The 20,961-nt window shown below is 47.9% G+C and overlaps 1 protein-coding gene across 2 annotated transcripts; it reads right to left on the bottom strand.

Annotated features, from left to right (window-relative positions):
- Positions 1 to 349: 349 nt before the first annotated feature.
- LOC106489285 (cytochrome P450 4B1-like) lies at positions 350 to 19,514 on the bottom strand. Of its 2 annotated transcripts, XM_067301208.1 has the most exons (12): positions 19,238 to 19,514; positions 12,075 to 12,219; positions 11,210 to 11,254; positions 10,316 to 10,443; positions 7,834 to 7,958; positions 6,116 to 6,267; positions 4,878 to 4,984; positions 4,196 to 4,386; positions 3,820 to 3,953; positions 3,054 to 3,118; positions 1,469 to 1,551; positions 350 to 1,038 (listed from the first exon to the last, which is right to left on the bottom strand). In XM_067301208.1, exons 1-12 carry the CDS (start codon positions 19,439 to 19,441, stop codon positions 870 to 872), a joined length of 1,548 nt encoding a protein of 515 aa, XP_067157309.1. In that variant the 5' UTR covers positions 19,442 to 19,514; the 3' UTR covers positions 350 to 869. The 2 variants fall into 2 exon arrangements, with proteins under 2 accessions (XP_067157309.1, XP_067157310.1); XM_067301209.1 differs by lacking the exon at positions 1,469 to 1,551 and having other exon boundaries at positions 925 to 1,038.
- Between the last annotated feature and the right edge of the window lie 1,447 nt (positions 19,515 to 20,961).

Here is a 20,961-nt window from a genome sequence, read left to right as displayed (position 1 = left end):
GTCGGTTGTAGGGTCTGAGAAGATGGCACGGTGCTGGTGCTGGGGGCCTTCCTGGCAAGGAGGGCTGTGGGGACCAGGCCGCGGGGGGTGGTGGTGGAGGTCTGCATGCAGACGCCAGGGCAAGCACGGGCTTTGCAGTAATTTCTCTTATATAATCGGCCAGGTTCTGGGCTACACTGAATCAGCGCAGGCTGAAATTAGCAGCGCAGTATGATTTACACTGCTGGGAAACATGACCTTGTCTCCTCAAGTTCATGTGTTTCCTTTTCATTTCTCACTTCTAAAGGATATTTGTGATCAAGCTGGTAGGCATCAACAGTAAAAACCAATGCAGCTGCTATTACAGGAATAATTATTGATTTATTAAAATAAAAATGACAAAAATGACACAATATTTTGTAATCTGCACATAGGTTAAGAGCCCAAACTATAATCATTGCTTTTAACAAAACAGACATAGATTGGATACAAGAAAGAGAGCGAGGTCTGACATGAACTGTTCTCGTAAGGCCTCAGAGAAGTACAATGCAAGTAGAAGAAGGCTCAAGTCTAGGCACTGAGGGAAGTGTAGACATCAGAGGATGGCTGGGAAAGGGTAATGGGGAAGAATTCAGAGAAGACACAAGAGTAAAGACAGAATTGGGTGAGGAAAAGACTGACAGAACCTGCAGTTAATTCCAAGCCCACCTATCAAACTGAAAGGGTGTGATACGCTACCAGGCCAAAAAGGGCTTTTAGCTGGTGGAAGAAGCATAGAAATAAGGAATCCTGATCCCTGAATCCTGCCTTGCATCTTTTGGCCTGATGAAATATTGTCTTGTTATCTGCATGGTCCCTCCCCCCGGTGAAGTCAGCACTTTTTTCCAGCGTCAGTGGATTTTCTTTAAATACAGGTGAATCCCATTCTTGGAGCGAAGGATGATCTGAGGTATTTTATAGGGAGGATTGGAGGGATCAGGTGAGAGTTCAAAGCGGAGCAGGGTCAGCGCAAGAGCCACCTTCATCTCATTCATGGCAAACTGCTGCCCGATACAGTTCCTGGGAGGAGAGAGACATTCAGGGAATTCAGGAAACTGGGTTTGCACCAACCAAGGCATGACAAAGGCCCGACTTCCCTACAGTTCAGCCTCTCTCCGAGCTCAGCAGTCCACAGGGAAAGCTATTATTTATGCTTTTTGCCAAATATGATTGCTAAGGAAACAGTTATCGAGTGGGCTGATGAGGGAGACTTCTGCAGTAGGCATTATGGTGGTATCTCCAGGAGATAGCAAGCCTTTTGTCAGGATGGCTCAGACCACTCTTTCCTCTACATGAGCACACCAGGGCCCAAAGTTTGCTTTCTGTTGCATCTCAGAGTGCTTCCCCAATAGAAATTATAACAGCAGCACATGCTCTATCAGAATAAATAGTTTTCATGGAAGGCTCGATTCCTCTCCCCATAACTCTTTTGGAGTTCAATGTATTTTACCTTAATCCAGCAGCAAAAGGCAAAAAGGCATGAGAATGTCTGCCAGACACATTCTCGGGAGAAAATCGCAAAGGATCAAACACCTGGAAATGAAGTATACACGGGAAGAAAAAGCAATTATTTAAGGAGTAAAGGAACTCACTGGTATCTTCAGAACCACTGGATCCCACCCCATAATTTCTGAGCAATGCCTTTGGAGAGAGGGGAGAATTTGCAGGGCTGTAAATCAAAGCTGGACAAATACAGACTAGAAATAATATTTATTTTGTGATAAGTGGAATGAGCCATGGTAACAACTGACCTGGGGAACATGACCTGCTCTTTATCACTTGAAATATTTTAAATTGAGAGAGAAGATTTTTTTAAAAGTGCTTTATATAGAGCTAGAAAAGCTACAAGCTTGCACTCAGAAGGTCTATCTAGACAAATCTAATGGTCCTTTCTAGTCTTTAAAGCTACCAAGGTAGATTTGGGGGAAGACAGGAAGACAGTAAGAGACGTAAGACGTTCAAGAGACGTAAGGGCACTCAAAGGCATCACAGAAAATCCAGGATATTTTTTGGACTAACACCCACCTTGGAACCTCCTCATCCATGACAGCTTCCAAGCACATGGGGCTGCAGCCCTGGTATGCTGTCTACCGGAATGGTTATGAGGGTTACCTCAGAGGGACAAAAATATGCTTACACCCCAAATTTGGGCCTTTTTCTGGAGTGCTGTTTTCACTGGTCTCATTAAGGATCTTTTCTCTAAATGAGGACAGAATAGCAAGAAGCAGCTATCATTCACATGTAGATAAGATGCTTTTGGATGATCACAGAGCACACAGTGATTCCCTCACAGCCTGCCTGGGTAAAGCACACTCTGGCACCTCGTCCGAGGCCCAGACATACAGCACAGACATACAGGGACCTAGCCCACTCCCAGGAGCGCAGGCCAGGGAGAGGGGTCTCCAGCTCCATGCGACATGGGCATCATTTGTAGTATTTATTGATCTCAGATAAGAGGCTATGGATATGCAGATACAGATTTCATTGCTATTGAGACATCTGGGAGGCAATATGTGGATTTCTGACCCCTTTGTTGCTCTCTCCTAGCTGACTTTTTCAACACTAGCAAGGGACTTCCATTCAAGATGGACTGGAACTCATAAAACAAACTCCCTTGGTTTCCACCAAGCCTTGCAATGGTGTTGCCAAGACAAATCAGACATAGCTAGGATTAAAACAAAGGAACTGGGATGCAACCGTATGATTCAATTCTGCACCTGTAAGCTGAGCAGAATAATCTTTTTGTTTGCTAGACAGTAAATTTTTTGGAGCACTTTGTCTTACCAGATACCTAACAGAGAGGCCATGCTGCAGTCCTAATGTTGCTGTCTGAATATACTTTTCAACAAACCTCAGAGACTATAAGCAAGGCAGTCATTTGTCAGTATGCATAAAATTCATGGGGGCTATGATTCCTGTGGGCAAAGATGCTCAGCACCAAGAGGGCTCTGCTATCCTAATAACATATGCAGAAGAAATTTTAGGGGACACAGCATAAAGTAGAAATACTATTAGAAGGGTAAAAGAAAACTTACCAAGGGATCTTTCCATACACTGGGGTTTCTGTGAATGAGATAAATGCTTATCGCAACAGTTGTGCCTGTAAAGCAACCAAAGAGGAGAAAAGAGCTCAGTGACAAAGATACTAAAGTGAAATTCTGCAGCTTGCTTACACAAAGGTCTATCTAAATCATCACAGTCTTCTCGATCCACTTGAAGCCAACGAGAGTTTTGTCACTGACTTCAATGGAGTGGGTATTTCATCCTACAAATTTTCCACTTGTTTAGTTGTCAGATTCTGTAGGAAGCCAGAAAGCGGAAATTAGCAAGGCACTTGCATCATAGGTACATCGTCTCCCCACCGAGATTGTCTGCTTCCAGCCTATTCAAAAAAGGAAAACAGCAGCACAGGCTAATTCTCACTCTGCAAGCCAGGACAGGACCATTTCCTGGCAATCTGCTGCAGTTCACCTGCAGCTTTGCCAGACTTGGTGAACAGCTGCCTCTTTCTTGGCCAGGATAATAAGGGGCTTTTGACAAAGGCACAGCTGGTGGCAGGAAAGATGTAATGGAGATGCCACAGCATGGCCCAGCTGTGATGGGATGCTGCACGATGCAGACCTCAGGCTACAGATGGGATATGAAGGTACCCAGTCTCCTCTCTAAATATTTGTGCCTGTGATAAACAGTTCACTTAGGGAGGGCTATCGCCTTTGCTCTGTTGCAGGCAGTAAGAATATGTCTGATGTCTCAGAGGAGAATTTATCACTGAGATGTAAAGAGGAACTGGGATTTGCAAACCTTCTGGTAACGTGCGTCCATCATGGAAGGTGATGGGTTTGCTGAGCTGCCGGGACACACCGGGTACCGGAGGGTAAAGGCGAAGGCTCTCCTTGATGCACATGGTGGTGTAAGTCATCTTCCCCAGGTCCTCCCTGAAGGAACACAAAGGCAGAGGCAGGAGATGAGTCACATGCTCCCTCCTGCTGTGGGTACACAGCTTGCACCTATGGCCGTGTTGGACTTGGGACCATGTAGGCCACAGAAGCCAGCCCCCTGCTTTTGCAGACCACCCTGCAATAGATGGTTAGTACGGAGGGGCCAACAGCATTCAATCCATGGGCTGCTGCACACTAGGGATCCCAGGACACCTCTGAACAACCTCGAGAAAACTTACCACCGAAGAGTCTCCCGGTCTCCCAGAATCCCCTGGATCTCCTCCCTGCACCGCTGCTGGTGCTCTGGGTGTGACGCTAGGCAGTACAAGAGCCAGGAGATCCCACTGGCCGTGGTGTCATGACCCTCAAACATGAACGTGTCCACCTCGGCACGCAGGTCCTCGTCGGACAATCCAGCTCCATTCTCATCCTAACAGCCCAGAGACACTTTCAGTGGCCTGGATTAACCCAGGAGGGGACATTATATTCTTTCAGCTATTGCAAAGCAGGGTGATGATGCCCCTGGGATACATATAAACCAAAATAAATCTCTTAGACTGACTCAGAGCCCCTTTTCCTTTGTTTTTAAACCCATTTGTCACCCTTTTCCCTTCATATTTAAACCAGCAAGACTCTAAAATCCCTCTCCTTGTTATATTCCCCAACAGACACTACCAACATTTGAGAGACATGGAGAGGAAAATTGGATCATCTTGCCCTCTTCTCGGCTGAGTAGGACTAGGGACTCTGTTTTAGGCTGACTAAAAGTGGATCTGTTTTAATGGCTCTTGTAGTCTCTAAAGACTCTGGTGGTTTGTACCAGACCCTGCAAAGACTGGATTTTGCACCCTATTGCCCTGCCTGGTAGATCATGTCCTCTCATAGCTGTGCTGAACTGTACACCCACTCCCCACCACTCACTTTAGCACAGAGCAGAATGTCCAGAAAGTCCAAATGTCTTTTCTTCTGGATCTTTTCAAATTCCTGCTCATCCTTAAGAGACTCTTTTCGCTCTTGGATTACCTTGTCTGAGTAAGAAAGAGTTAAAGGTTCAGTAGCAGCAGGAGTTGCTGAGTCCAAGCCTCAAAGGCAGAGCTCACCCAAGGCAGTGGGGATCACCATTCAGTTTAGATGCAGTTCCTCACATCTGACACTTGTTTTTCTGCACCCCAGGCAATTTTGCTTTTTCAGTAGCATGACAACAAATCATGTGCACATTGCCACCAGCTGCAGTAGGGGATCTTTTTCTGTAAACTTCTTCTTGGTCTGCCATAGACTCCTTGGCCTATTTTACCTACCCCACTCGCATTTAAATCATGCATGGCCTGGAAAGGAAATTATTCCTTCCACTGGTATTGTCTGCGGCACTGATGCCTCCATCTCACCACTCACTGGTGTTTTAGAAGGAGCATTCCCAGAGCGGAATTCCTCTGTCTCCTCCATTACTCCTGTTTAATAAATCCCAGGAGCTGTAAGACTCCCATAAGCTTCACGCCCATCATAAGTCATTGCTGGAAGTTGATTCTCTAAGACTATATCAACACAACAGAGTGAACAACAGGTTTGAGACTCAGTATAAGGACTTGGAGTCCCCTGAGCCTGCTATGCACATACTGGATTTACTGGTACCATGTCCAGGCAACACAAGTCACACAGACTCCCCTTGAGATGCTGGTTTCTCCCAGATGCTGCCATCCAGCAAGCTGTGCTCAAGCTGGCATCCAGCACCGCTGGGAGGGTGCAGAAGGCCAGTGAGTAATTCTGTCAAGGAAAGCAGGCGTCCACCTGAACTGAACCAGCAACCAAATGTGCCCTTCAGGCAATGCAGTGCCACATCTGCTGGATCAGAGCAAGCTGTTCCTCGCCTCAACACACCGCAGCACTGCACGGAGACTTCAGATCCTTGCTCTGAGCCTCTGGGCAGTATAATTGCATTGGCAAGGAGGTGAATAAATAAACTGCCTCTAGTTGCCACACAGGCTCTCATAAAGTTTAAATACTTCCCAGCTCTGGATGGATTTCTTTAGGATGGAGGCAGGAGCAGTGTCAGGAGATGCGATAGATGCAGTGCTTGGACCATGCTTGCTCTTTGGAAGGCTCTTTCAACCTTCACCTGCCCTGCAGGAAAACTTTGGGAAAGGATAAAGAAAGAGGAATACCTGTGTGCTGGTGAGCGAGCTGGCAGGCCTTCCTGAACCAGTAACCGTGGGGGCTGAGCCAGTAAATGACATCGTTGTGATAGGGGAAGATGCGGAGTCGCTGGTGCACCATGAAACAGAGGTCGTAGACAGCCTGGATGTAGCTGTTTTGCCTGGGAAGGGGGAAGGGCATTTACTCTGCTGCATGTGGTGGGATGTGCAATATATACCAGCCTGGAGTCCCCGGGTCCCCAGTCCCCTGGGATCCATGAGAGGCGACTAACAAAGCAAGCTATCCACACCATACTGAAATCCCCCAGAGAACCCCCAGGGTGTTAGAGAATATCGGGCTGAAGCTGTCTAGAATTAATCGCTTAGCATAACTTGCTTAGCATTAGTAGCTAAATTTGCTGAAGCCTTAGGCCTCAAGCTGTGAATTTTTACCTAGATAAGTAAAAGGGGGCCCCAGAGCCAGTTCAGGCTGGAGGGATAAAGAAGTTACACGGACAGCAGGAGTAGCCAGCCTTGAAGATAAGAGAAGAAGCAGCCTGCCTAGAGACAATGAAGGGGCCCAGTGAAGAAGGGGAAGACCCCAGACCTAACTATTACTATTGGTCCAAACTATTGCTTAAGGTGCGGGGAATTTAGATTGTAAGGGTATAATTGCCCAGGGATTTCTTTGTTCGGGGTCCCTCTTCAGAGGCACCCAGCTCGAGCTGTAATTACCGCACGTGTATCATTAAATTTTATTTCTCTCCAATCTGACTTCAAACTTCTGCTTCAGCGGGAACCTAGGGTCGGACCCTGTTATGGTGGCCAGCGAGCCTAATAGCTTCCATAACAAGTGGAAAGCTGTTAAGGATCTGCCAATGCAAAAGAGTTGTTATTTACCTCTGTTTGTCCTTCCACACACTGGACACCATTACTGGTCCACCACAGTCAAGCATAAAGCAGAACTTCTGTCTTGAAAGGAACAGACCTCTCTGACATACAGTGAGTGACAGTTCCATCCTCCGACATGGGGAGCGGAGGAATGGGCATTTACAAGCCAAGCGAGGAGGGACAGGCCTGCATGTGCTCGGGTACTTGCATCTGAGGAAGGGCTGAGATAGTACTGTTACTGTTAGAATTTAAGGTAAAATGACATCAGGAGGACTTCTTTAGGATTAGAAGGCTACTGTGCATCTATTTAGCAAGTGCTCGTCCTAGGGAGCCTGAAGCCTGAATACACAAAGTTTGTAAAATTATCCCCCTCTCACATATGGGAAACCGAGGCACAATGCATTAACTGACTTGCTAAGGTTGCTCAGAAGGCTGTGGCAAAGCTGGGAATCTCTTAAATCCAAGTTTGGTGAGTTTCCCCCGAACTAGCCCTGTCTTTGCTCTTAAGATTGGAAGGAATTGAACACATTTAAAGGTAGTAGTGTCCTCAGTGCTGCTTGGACAGATGGGAGCAGTGCTTGGGGCGCAGTCACACTACGAGCTGTAGAAAGTGAACGTGGAGATACACACACATACACGCACACACACACGCACTTCTACATTAATATGGGATATGGAAGAAGCACTTCTGGCTGCCAGGAAAAGCGGACCTCTGTACTCTCTTGCCACTGAACTGTCCTGCTGTTATGAGCTAGAGAATCCTTTAAATGAAAATGAGATTATCACGACAAGCGATTTGCACACTGCCCTCACGAGCAGCAAACTTTCTGTCAGGGCTTGGAGCATCCAGGACTGACCTGTTGGTCTGGCAGTTGCTGTGACAACTGAAGGCACATTTCATGATGCTATCGAGAGTCATCAAGCTGACGTGCTCAAAGAGCTCCACGGGTCTCCCATCTGTGATCAGCTGTTCCCACTTATCCTAGTGCCCGAAGGAGACAGAGATGAGAAGGCAAAAAACTGCCCTGCAAGATCTGCCTTTACCCTCCAGTTAAATGAGCGCTCAGCTAGTGATATATCCCAGACAAATGGAAAAAAGGAAGAGGCTCTCTTAGCTGCTGTTGAAATCCCAGAGAGGGGAAGACAGAACCCAGTCTGAGCCTCTGACTTGCTTGGGATCGGTCACTTTGATGATTACTCAAAGCACGGCTGGGTACAAATAGCCTTTTCTTAGCTAATCACCGAGGCTCATGGGCTGCTCTGCGCAAAGGAGTGAATTTCCCCCCCTGTTCCCTGAGGATGGGGTATCCGGGTAACGACAGAAATGAGGCATTACTGCTCTGTGAGGCTTCATCGCTGGGGAGGTCTGGGGTCTGTGCACAGACTTCTGGTGTCAGCCAGAAAAGACTGAAGAGACACGATGCCTGGTCTCCTGCAAGGCCCAGGTAGTCTGCTCAGGACCAGCTCTGCCTTACCTGCAAGCTCTTGATGACTGGAAGGGGCCAAGAGTGAGGTGTTTGATATCGGATTTGTCTCAGGCACTCTTGAATACTGGTTAGACAGTGGTGGTGAACCCCAGCACACCCTGCCCTGGGTCAAAGGCACCCCGGAGAGGCATGCAGCGTATGCAGGCATGGGGTTCATCGAGCCCGCAGATCTGTCTCTCAAGCCTGTATGACTTTGGTGCATAAGATGCAAGCTTCTGATTAAGACTTCTCCTGCATCCTGCTGTCTCTCTCCCACGGTATTTCTCCAGCACATAATATAGGAGCTCTCGCTCAGCTCTTCTCATGGAGAATCCCTAGGGAAACTCTCTCTCTCTTTTGTATGGGAGAAAGGAAACTATTCCGACTCCTCTCTCCCCTGGTAGCTGTAAGGAACTGGTGGATTCAAAAGCTGAGAAGGGGCAAGCACAAAAAGGAGCGCAGATGCACCTGAGCTCACGCAGCACAAAACCAGGCTGAACAACAGGGTGCACGCGTACAGACTTACGTCTTTAGCACGTACAAAGGTTGCCGCCTGGTGGCACGTGCTAACACAGTAGGCACTTTCGCACCGCCTGCAAGCGGTCACAAATCGGCAGGCCCTGTAATGCATTGCAGAAGCTTTCCTGGCCCTCTGGCTAGCCCCCAGCCCACGCCTGCTCCCTGGGCTAGCGAGGAAGGAGGGCAGCGAGCCGCGACCTGCCGGAGGGGAGGGCCTGGAGGGAGCCCCAAGAGCTGAGCCCGGGAGCTTGGTGCTAGCTGTCCCAGGGCCTTAGCGGCCACGGCCCTCTCGCCGGGACTCCCGCTGAAAGGCATCGGCCTCAAGCAGCCTTAGAGATGTCCGGAGATCTTGCCCTGAGTCAAGGTGGCTCCTTGAACTGCCACCTTGAACTGAGCAGTTACCAGTCACTGGGGACAAACATCATGGAAGTCTGGTATTTTTAAATGATTCAGGGTGGAAATACAGCTCAGGGCCCCCCTTGTCACTGCTGTCTGTCCTAGTGGTTTGAACCCGAGAGGCATCCCGCCAAGACCACCAGTGACAGCAGGAGCACAGCCCCCGAACTCTGCCAGACCGGTGTGTGTGGGCCGCGCTGCAGGGACAGGGTTTGCCACGAAAGAGGCACCCACAGGAGGCAGCCGGGGCAGGAGGAGCAGGGCAGGGCAGCACAGGGGCATGGCATGGGGTTTTGGGGAGCAGGGGGCAGAGGGAGGCAAAGGAGAAGGAATGGGTCTTGCAGCCAGATTCCTGCTGGTCCAGACACAGGTATGCACAAAGCCTCGTGCCCCAAACTTTGTAATTGCACGGGTTTCCATCCCACCCAGCATCCATGGATGACTGGCAGTGCAGTTTCACTGTGCATTAGACAAGACAGAGATTGCAATACAGACTTGGGTATGATGGCATCAAATGACATCTTCTAATCTTAGGTCACAGTGCAGCTATGCTCTAACCTTTATGTTTTAGGGATTTATTATTAACTTTTAATTACTTTGGCTTTTCATTTATATAAATGCCTTATAAGAAGTTGCATTCGGGACTGGGATTACACACAGTTTGGAGAGGATGCTAGTATTAATCCTGAAATCTTAGATATACAGCCCAAAGCAATAACAGAGACACAGCCCCTCTCAGAGAAGTTCAACCCGCTAATTCCTTTCAGCTCACAGCTAGTGACTCGTGGCAATTCAGAAAGCTAAATCATCAAGCCAAAGCTTGACCTTACAATTATCAACCATCCAGGTTGTGAGTAAGGGTACTGCAAGAAAACTCTGATCCAGCAATTTACTACTAACCAGTCAGGATCAAGGAAAAGACAATAGGACAGAAGACAGGAGCAGGGATCATTCCTACCAGCATCACGTTAGTAGACTCTGCCATCAGGGCCACATAAGGTTTCAAGATGTCATAATGAAATCCCGGAGTCAGAAGTTTTCGATGGTGGTGCCATTTTGGCCCATGTAAGACCAGTAATCCATTCCCTGGGGAAACACAGGCAATGGAGTTTGTATCACTTCAGGTTTCAATAGCCACAAGCAGACAGCTTTCATGTGCCTACAGACACAGCGTTAGTCTGTAAGAAGCAGAACTAAATCTCCTGCCTGAGCTGCTATGAGAGACTGTTTCCAAATGTTGTTTTCATCTCTAAGTTTCACCATGGCTGATCAGAGCCATGCTCCACGTAGTGACAGACAGGCTGGCAGGTGACCCAGAGTAAAGTGAAACAAGAACCTCACTGAACCTTAACCACAACTTGAAAGGGCATTTTCTGGAAACCAAGAAAAGTTTTCTGTTTTGACTATCTACCATTTCCTGCACCTCTCAAGCAAAACCAGATGTGACTGCTTAGAAGCACTAGTCAAATGTGCTCCCGTGGCTCTCAGCAGGACCAAAACTACACAGTGCTACCACCAAAAAGGAAACAGCAATGTTCCTAGAGCCAACACGTTCAGGTAAACAGATTAATTTCGCATTGCTCCTCTAAACGGCACTGTTGAATCTGAGTTTCTCCCATGAACTAAGGGCATATAAATGGTTCTCATTTGTACATATGCCTGGTGTCTGAACTTTCTTTCTGAGAAGCATAAAAAATGGCATTATTTAGCACCTTTTTCAATAAACATGATAATTTCAGGAAGCTTTTAGCTATAACTTTATCAAGGAGCAAGTGCAATGCTATTTATTTATAGTATGTTCTTGACTAACTTCAGAATCATTCCTGGTAGCCAAAGCCCTGGGAATACATACCAATCCATGGAACAAGGTGTTTATAACTGACATTATCCTTGGGATCTGTAAAAAAATCCATCAAGAAAGAAAAAAGAAAACAGTAAATATTTTACTAGTATCAATCCACTTGTTTGCTCCTTAAAGCTCACTCTGGGATACAACTTTTGGTTGGGTATGAAACAGAATTGGTGGCATCCCTAGAGAATTAATCAGTATTTCACAACAAACACTGTTCATCCCAGTTGGGAAACCCATGTACAAAAGCAGGTACACGGACTGGAATAACAAGAATATTAGTAGTCCAAGGTCAAATGAATATGCTGAATAATAAATGTTCAACCCTCTCAGACAGCACTGTTTAGCATCTTTCTCTTAGGATGCACTAAACATATTGCTCCATAGTATGAGGCAAGGTCATGAGCCAAGTTTCACTATAGCTAATAAAAAGGCTCCCAGCAGTTCTCTCCTTCTTGGGATCAGGCACCAAGAAGATAGATACACTTTTTATGAAGCTCGAGGAAGTTTGATTTGCTAGCAAATTTCTGGTGATAGACAGCTGAGAGAATGAATGCTATTTGAGTAAACAGGCTTGGTCGAAACCAGGTAGTCCCTGCTAGTGAAACAGCAGGGCAGAGCTGCAGAAGGGACTGTGTCTAGCTGCCACAGCCCACGCATGGTCACGCAGCTGTGTGCATGAAGCACCCAAGATTCAGGCATGAAGGAATGGGACCCAGATGAATAAATGATAAATTTAGATGCCTTTAGATGATTTCTGCAAGACAACCTATCTGTGAAACCCCACTTTGCTGTGAATTGCTCTCTTGGAATAGGTAATTTGCAGCTCTGCTACTGTTGCTCCACAGTTGAACGCATCATCTCTTACCTCCTCTGGCAAACAGAGTCTTGGCATAGTCGGGATCGCTGACAACCAGGACTGCCATGAAACTCCCAAACCAGTGAGGGTGAGCATATAAGTACTTTTGTGCCCAGACCTCTGACTTGTCCAGAATCTCTTCCTCTTTCAAAAACTGTAAATGTGGAAAAGTAAAAAGAGAAAGAATACTGAGATTGAGCAAAACCCCCCAAAACAAACGAACAAAAAAATCCATTGTCTTAAAAAGCTCAAGGACTTCCTGCATCACAAGAACAGGTAATCACAAACAATGTGTGATCCCTCTGGGTTTGCATAACATGAGAAATAGAGATGCTTGTTAGTTTTAAACATCATATAAAATAATTCTTCCAAATAAACTGATTCTAACCATGGGGAATACCTTTATGGACAATGGCATACCTTGCCTATCAGTGCATGCATGTTATGTGCTCTTTTTCCATGGACACTCCAGAGATGAATCAGACTTACCTCAGACAACATCTGTATTTTGTGACACAAAAGTATGTTCTCACTTGCATATTGCTGAGCAATTAGCACCCTCCATTCATGATAAAATACAGCAGCACTTTATGGCAGCCAACTGCATTGCTGCTTTGCCTGCTGTGGTACGACGATGCCTCCTGACTGGGAAACCGGCTCCACAGCTTCCTCTAGCCATTTACATGGAGAAGGTCAGAGTCCAGACAAAATTCGATAGCATGAGTCCAAAGTCACCACTGGAGTGTACTGAGGAAGGGATACTAGTTAAAAACCTCAGATTAATAAATCTTTGATTTCCAGGAGTTGAATTTAATATGCAGTGGAGAGCCATCCCACTCCTAGAAAGATTAATCTCTGGTCCCTGAAAGTTTCATTCTGAGAAATACAATTTCATCAGAATCGTTCATATCAGCAGCACTGGGTGGTTCATCCCTGGAAAGTAATCCTTGCTTCACACCTTTTATAACCAGTGTTGTTGTATATTAAAGAGGTGGTAACCAAAGAACTAGTCAGAAGTCTCAGTGGAAAGGCCTAAAGTCACAGGCAGAGAAAAGAAGATCAGCCTTTTCCTTGAACAAAAACTAGTCTGCCAAAGTGGGCAATCTGTCCAGAGATCTAATCCAGCTGTGACAATCCACAAAGGAAAGGATTTTGGTAAGCTAGTGCTGAAACAGCTGCTGCTGCTTCGACTTTAAGCTTGAAGTTTAATTACATTCACCATGTGATTAATTTGATAATTAATGCTGGTGTAGAAATTAGCTGGAATACCCCCTATTTACCGAGTCCAATGAATGTTTGTTCAGTTACTTTATTGCTGAGTTATCTCAGTTCAGCTTTTAGTTTGGCTAGGTTTGTACTCAAATAATCAATGACGTGAGGCTTCTCTCAGATAGGAAAATCAGGAGGCAATTTACCCAGGGGAGATGCAGCAGGGTGTCTTCCAGGGCACTAAGCAATATACACAGATGGCACATCTGTGGTCACTCTCCAATCCAAGCCCACCATCCATCTATCCTGCAGGGACACGTGGCCTTGCTCAGGCACTGAGCTCTGTTGACCATGGCCAGCAAAACCCATACACCAGCCCTCCTAGCAAAATTGTTCATATGGTCAGAGGGACTGTCCAGCTGGAGCTCCCTTCCTATCGCAGACTTGCTGTGGATGCCTACAGCACAGCCAGTACCTGTCTTGCCCCCCATGTCTGAAGGGCTACATGACAACTTCTTTTGTTCAAGTTCAAGCCTTTGGACTTACTAAGGAGAAACATAAATTTCTCTGGTTAGAGCTTCCAAACTGATCAAGTTTTCCTGGAAAAGAAGGCACCTCTCCCCAGTACCCATCTGCTAGTTTATACCCTTGGCCATGTCAGCAGAAACTGGACTTGGCATTGTGCCTTTAGTGTAGTGACACTTAAACAACAGAAATTCCCTTTGAGATGGCTGCTTGTATTTCCGCTTTTCATGAAATTATAGGAAGCATAAACATGGTGGAAGTAATTGGGAGTTGCTGAATGAGCTTTATTGTGCCTGGATTTCTAGGCATGGCAGAAGTCTGAGGAAGAGAAGTCCTTGCACCCTGCATTGTTCTTGGGGCACCAGCATCCAATCTGATCTGTGCTAGAGAGAATAATCCTTTTGCTGGCACAGGGTGGAACGCCTTTATCTGAAAGGAGAGATGACACCGAGGTAAATAACCTCTACCTGTTGTTCAGAGCATGCACAGGGAGCAGAAGGTTTAAAGTCCTGCAGGTTGAGGACGAAATTGAACTGAATACTTTTCCAACCAATGCTCCAGATATGAGGATCTGGATAAAAGGCCATCACTTTACTTTTTCCTCCCCTGGGTCATTTAAAAGAAAAGTATAACCCTTGCTTGGTTCTAAGGAAGACAGTTAATAGCCTGATCTCATGCTGAAATGCAAGTCTTGGAATGGATCCAACATTAAAAGGATCCATAAAGAAGTGCTTAAAGGTATTTTATAGTGACTATGCACTGATAGCAAATGAAACCGAGAAAACAGAGGAGCAGAAATCTGATCACTAAGCTGCACCGTGCTCAGTCAAAAATAGGCTTGCTTTCCTCTACCAGGTGCTAAAACAGGATAGGTACACACCGGAGGCTGCCGGCCTTCCTGGACCCATGGGCATATTTCCTTCTCTCTTATGATTCCCAGGAATTGTTACCACAGGGAAACCTGCTCGGCCAGCTCAGGACTCTGGGTTTTAACTAAGTCACATTATTTGCTTCTTCTCCAAATAGACCTGAAGGGGATAGAATAGCTTCACATGACCTCTCCTGATATTTTAAACTACTTTCTTTTACACTAGGGGATTTGGGTAAGTAGAGACTCATACCCAGGAGTGCCTTAAAACAAACAATAATGTATTCCCAGGAGAAATAGCTGAAGCATGTTACATATCTTTGAGGTACAAAATTGCATTGTGAATTGCATTGAGGTATGAATTGCATTGCATCACGAATTTGAGCGCAGCTAACGGAGGCAGCGAGCAGACGCAGCAGTTTGTGCAGCAGTTTGTGCAGAAGGGTGCAAGAAGGCCCCTTCACAAGAAGGCACCTTCGTTTCCAATCCTAGTAGTGTATGCTTCCTCAGATATGGTCATGACGCTCAGCAGAGCACATTCCCCAGTAGCTGTTGGAGTTGCTGCATCAGCTGTGTCAGAGGCTTGGATCCAGACCGACCCTCTGACAGTAGATGCAGCTCTACAGGTCTCAGGCTGCAGGGAGTGCTTGGGGCCTCTCCGGGAGGCCTGGGCTGGCAGTCAGCTCTCCTGCAGGAGGTGTGCTGCTGTTGACAAGTTGTGTCGTCAGGTAAGGGAGTTACGGGAGGAGGTCAGTAGGCTGCATAGCATCCGAGAAGATGAGCAGGGTATTCTCGGAGACCATACAGCTCCAGGAGTCCCAACCCCCCACAGCAGTGGAGTTGCCAGAGGGCTCTGTGCCGTGTGAAACAGTTCATCATAACACCGTAGAAGGTGGCTAGAAACTGGCCACTTCTCGTAGGAGGAGAAAGGCTCCTACTCCTCCTGAAGACTTGCAGTTAAGGAACAGGTTTAGTGCCCTCCAGGATGAGGAGGAGCTGGGCATGGCTTCAAGGGAAGCAACTGGGCCAACAGACCCTATGCCATGCGGGAACACCCAGAAGAAGTGGCGGGTGATTGTTGTGGGTGACTCCCTGGTGCAGGAGACGGAGGCACCTGTCTGCTGACCTGACCTCTTGTCTAGAGACGTTTGTTGCCTGCCAGGGGCTCAAGTACAAGATGTCATGGAAAGACTGCCTAGGCTTGTCCATGCTTCAGACTATTACCCTCTGCTACTCTTCCATGTGGGTGCTAACGACACCAAGGGCAAATGGGAAACCATCAAACAGTATTTCAGAGCTCTGGGGATGGTGGTCAAGGGTCTGGGAGCCCAGGTCATTTTCTCCTCAATCCTGCCAGTAAGGGGGATGGATGGGAGGAGGAGGAGACGGACTTTCCAGGTTAACGACTGGCTGCGCCGCTGGTGTTGGCAACAGGGTTTTGGTTTCTACGAACATGGGACCCTGTTTGAAGATCGACAGCTGATGGCAAGAGATGGGATCCGCCTCACTAAGAGGGGCACGCGGGTCTTTGCCAACAGGTTGGCCAACCTGGTAAGGAGGGCTTTAAACTAGGAAAGATGGGGGAAGGGGAGAGTTATAGAGATAGGGTAGTCAGCAAAACACAGCTCAAGTCAGGATGCCTCCAGTGGGTGCATGCAGCCGGGAAAATGCGTACAGGACATGACTGTGGAGGATCCTCTTTTACCCCTCCTGGGAAACCTGCACGCTCGATCACCTCCCTGAAATGCCTGTACACCAATGCACGCAGCTTGGGGAACAAACAGGAAGAACTAGAGGTGTGTGTGTGGTCGCAGGGCCATGACCTCATTGCCATTACAGAGACATGGTGGGATAGCTCGCATGACTGGAGTGCTGTCATGGATGGCTACGTCCTTTTTAGGAAAGACAGGCCAGGAAAGCGAGGTGGCGGAGTTGCTCTTTATGTGAGAGAGCAACTGGAATGTATGGAGCTGTGCCTAGGGGTGGATGAAGAGCGAGTCGAGAGCTTATGGGTAAGGATCAAAGGGCAGGCTAGCATGGGGGACACTGTTGTGGGTGTTTACTACAGGCCACCTCATCAGGATGAGGAAGTCGATGAGGCCTTCTACAGACAGCTGGAAGTAGCCTCACGATCCCAGGCCCTGGTTCTCATGGGGGACTTCAACCACCCTGATATCTGCTGGAGAGACAACACAGCTAGGCACAAACAGTCCTGGAGGTTCCTGCAGAGTGCTGATGATAACTTTTTGATGAAGGGACAGAGTGCACCCTCAGCAAGTTTGCTAACGATACAAAACTGGGAGGAGTGGCTGATACGCCAGAGGGCTGTGCTGCCATTCAGCACAGGACAGGCTGGAGAGGTGGGCGGAGAGGAACCTCATGAAGTTCAACAGAGGGAAGTGCAGGGTCCTGCACCTGGGGAGGAATAACCCCCTGCACCAGCACAGGTTGGGGGCTGACCTGCTGGAAAGCAGCTCTGCCGAGAAGGACCTGGGAGTGCTGGTGGACACCAAGTTAAGCATGAGGCAGCAGTGTGCCCTTGTGGCCAAGAAGGCCAATGGTATCCTGGGGTGCATCAGGAAGAGTGTTGCCAGCAGGTCGAGGGAGGTGATTCTCCCCCTCTACTCAGCCCTGGTGAGGTCCCATCTGGAGTACTGCGTCCAGTTCTGGGCTCCCCAGTACAAGAGGGATGTGGCGCTACTGGAGCAAGTCCAGCGAAGGGCCACAAAGATGATTAGGGGACTGGAGCATCTCTCTTATGAGGAAAGGCTGCGAGAGCTGGGCCTGTTTAGCCTGGAGAAGAGAAGGCTGAGAGGAGATCTTATCAACGTGTACAAGTATCTGAAGGGAGGGTGTCGAGAGGATGGGGCCAGACTCTTTTCAGTGGTGCCCAGCGACAGGACGCGAGGCAACAGGCACAACCTGAAATGCAGGCAGTTCCATCTGAACATGAGGAGAAACTGCTTCATTGTGAGGGTGAGAGGGTGACAGAGCACTGGAACAGGTTGCCCCGAGAGGTTGTGGAGTCTCCTTCTCTGGAGATATTCAAAACCCGCCTGGATGCAATCCTGTGCAATGTGCTCTAGGTGACCCTGCTTGAGCAGGGGGGTTGGACTAGATGATCTCCAGAGGTCCCTTCCAACCTCAACCATTCTGTGATTCTGTGAAATTGATCTGATAAAAACAGGGTTTGATCTGAATTAAAATTGGTAATGAATTATTTTAAATCAATGGATTAGAATAGGAAATCTCAGTGTTCTCCCTAAATATAGCTGTCAGGCCCTCCCACTAGGTCCTCCTAACTGTTATAAAGGTGTATGTAAATTTTGTATTCAGCAAGTGGCTAGAACATTTACAATTTCTACACGGAATTAATGAACTGTTGGTCCCAAGTGAGTTTAGCAGCATTTAATCAGTAAGACAATCAGGAATTCTCCTTCAACAAATATTGTCCAAGGTAAAAGTTGAACTGTGAACAACTTAGCAATGATGTAACTGAGTGAATGATCAGCAAAAAGGTTAAAGCTCATTCCAGTATAAATTGTCTCAACTGACAAACTGGCAAATGTACTTTATTCAGCTGCAGTTGGCAATAACTGGCATCTTCTCCTTATAAAATACCTGTAAATCTGGTGTGTGATTTTACGTAGCCTTTAGCATGCACTGAAAAGACTTTCACTTCAGGCAGTAAATAAAAGCAGCTCATTTACATCCTATGGAGCTGCCAGTAAGTTGTGCAGACGTGTCTGCAAAGGCAGCCATGCTGATTTGTGTGGGCAAGTGCATATCTCAGTGAAAAGTGATCCATGCCATGAATGCCAAAACAAGTCTTTCTTATTTATATAGGTTTAGTTAGCCACAGGTTTAACTCAACCATAAAAGAATGTGATCCGTGGCTCCTGTGCTGGACTCTATTTCTGGGTTGTGTTTCACAGCTTAAATGTGATTCAAAATGATCAATAACAGTCTGCCTGTCTCGTCTGGCTGCGGAAGCGATGCAAACCTGATAACAGGGACAAGGCGTGTCTGAACTCCGGCACGGCTGGGAATGCTGTGTGTCTGCACGGGAATTACAAGGAGAATCGCAATGGCTGTGCTCTGATTTCCACAGCAGCAGAGATGGGAAACCAGAGCCTGCCCTGAGGTGGGGTAATGTGGCTCCGCTGACTCCAGCGGAGCAATGCTGATTTACACCCCTGGACGACCTTGTCAACACTGCGTTATATCATTGTTGTCTTTACTTGCTAGCTGGTTATTACCTCTTTACACCTCACATTTTGCAGTAACCTGTGTATGCTGCTTTTTATGCAGCACTCTCAGCAGAGAAAGCGGTTAACCATCACTCTTGCATACAGAGAAAGCAGTTATCTGGCACAGGAGAAAAAGGATAGCCACCTTTCCGTTAGCCCTGGGATTAGGAGAAGGAATTCTCCCAGATGACAGAGACAATTCCCATGAATCTTATTTCCCCCCACTTGGGGAAACTGCTTTACTGGCTTTGGCACACCTAGTTCATTTCTGCAGCTCCCTCCTTCCCACACTGGAAATGCAAATCCAGCTCTTTTCCTACCTCATGAACATGTCCAAAGAGCCAGTGGGTCGGGTGGCCTGGGAACTTGACAAACGCTTTGAGCAGCTCCTGCCTCCTGTGGTACAGCTGGATGGCTTTCAGGAGCACACATGTCAGGCAGAAGACGGCGGCCAAGTGCAAAACCCGGGAGACATCCACACAGAGCCAGGACGGCTTCATCACTCTCTCAAATGCAGAGATCATCCTCGTGCTGCTGCGGGTGGCTCAGGCCGACACTGAATTCATTGTTCTGGCAGCCTGCTCCGACTCCGGCTGTGCGCTGCACGTTCAGCCAATGTTATGCAAAGGGGCAGGTTCGGAGTCCAAGCAGCTACCGAATCACAACAGTCGTTGTTGGGAGGAAAGCATCCAAGCGGAGCCTCGGAAAATGCACCATCCACCTGCAAAAGCGCTCAGAGCTGCCACTTGCAGCAAGCGCAGATTTTATACCTTGTCCCGTTCGAGATCACAGGGCAGGAGGTCTGCAGGCACTATGAGGGGTCTGCGCTGAAGAGCAAGAAAGAAGACGTCGCCGCTTGCTGCCGGCGAGCCGAAGGTGTTGCAACCCGCAGAGCAAGGGCACCAAGCTGCCGGATGTCGCAGGCGGAGCAGGATGGTGCAGACAACCTGCCACGTGCTTCCCTGCAGCCCAGCCCGCTCCTCACACACGGTCTGGGGTGCCTCTCTGGCCCATCGCCCCGAACACCAGGTAGACCTGCTTTGCTGACACCGTCCTCTATAAGCTGGCCGCTTCTCACACGTGGGACGGCAGTGCAGGAGGGAAGGCACTGCACCACGCTGCACCTGGGGGACACCATGTCCCAAGGGACCTCGCTAGCCAGCACGCTTCCCTGCCACAGCCTTTATGGTCTGCCTGCAGTCAGCTTGAACTCCCACTTTGGGCCCTCCGTAGCATCTGAAATCATTTGGGCGTGTGATTCACCAGGCTCGTTTGTCATGCTAAGGGGATAATGCTGAGGAACAGCACAGTCCTGCTCCACCACATAGCCCAGCGCCGACCCACTTACACTGTCCTCTCTCTCTCGGCATGGGCTTACAGTTGTGGTCAAGTACTGAGCTGAACAGGGCTTTGACCTGGTACAGATCTGGGGATATCCTCACCCTGTTGATCGCCCATGCTGCTGCCTTGTGCACTGATGCACAGAAAACTTGCAAGGATTGAGTGTGATCAGGGCCTTCTGGGGGAATGAGAGCCTTGCACTTTAGAGACAGCGCTTAGCAGACTGTCTCACAACACCAACAGGCATGGAAAGCCATCTTTTGGGAATATTGTTACTTTATATGCAGTTCTCAAGGCTCTTAGTACAGTAAACCTGAAGGAGAAAATAGACATACCTTGGCCTTCCCCCTCCCAAAGTCTTCATCACATGTTCCCTGCCTCCCAGGGCTTCCCCTCTCGCCTCCAAGCTCTTTTCCTCTCTCCCCTGTGTTTCAGTCAGGAGCTCCCTCCTTCGCCTCCCACTGGCAGCAGGAGCACCGAGAGCACAGGACAGATGCTCCAGATGTGCCCCAGGCCTGAGGCTGTTGCAGGGAAGGAAATTGAATATGCTCCTAATTGTCCAAACACATTCAATTTTCCACTGGGGAAACCCAAGCTACATGTCTGGCAAAAATACCAGCCCCATGTGGAGCTTCAAGGTCTCACTCTGCTGTTTCTTAAACTTTTTGAAAGAGTCCCTTTTTGGTCCACACAGCTTTGCGCA

The sequence above is a fragment of the Apteryx mantelli genome, chromosome 8 (genome assembly GCF_036417845.1).
Source record: "Apteryx mantelli isolate bAptMan1 chromosome 8, bAptMan1.hap1, whole genome shotgun sequence".
In the NCBI taxonomy this organism is placed as follows: domain Eukaryota; kingdom Metazoa; phylum Chordata; class Aves; order Apterygiformes; family Apterygidae; genus Apteryx; species Apteryx mantelli.
Note: the sequence above shows the minus strand (reverse complement) of the source record. Positions and strands in the feature narration are given on the sequence as shown.

Coding starts and splice junctions, on each gene's coding strand:
- LOC106489285 (XM_067301208.1), bottom strand. CDS start 19,441: ATGATCTCTGCATTTGAGAGAGTGATGAAGCCGTCCTGGCTCTGTGTG. Junction 7,959..10,315: donor AGTCTACTAACGTGATGCTG/GTAGGAATGATC, acceptor TTCGGGCACTAG/GATAAGTGGGAACAGCTGAT. Junction 1,039..1,468: donor CCTTTTGCTGCTGGATTAAG/GTAAAATACATT, acceptor CTCTCCTCCCAG/GAACTGTATCGGGCAGCAGT.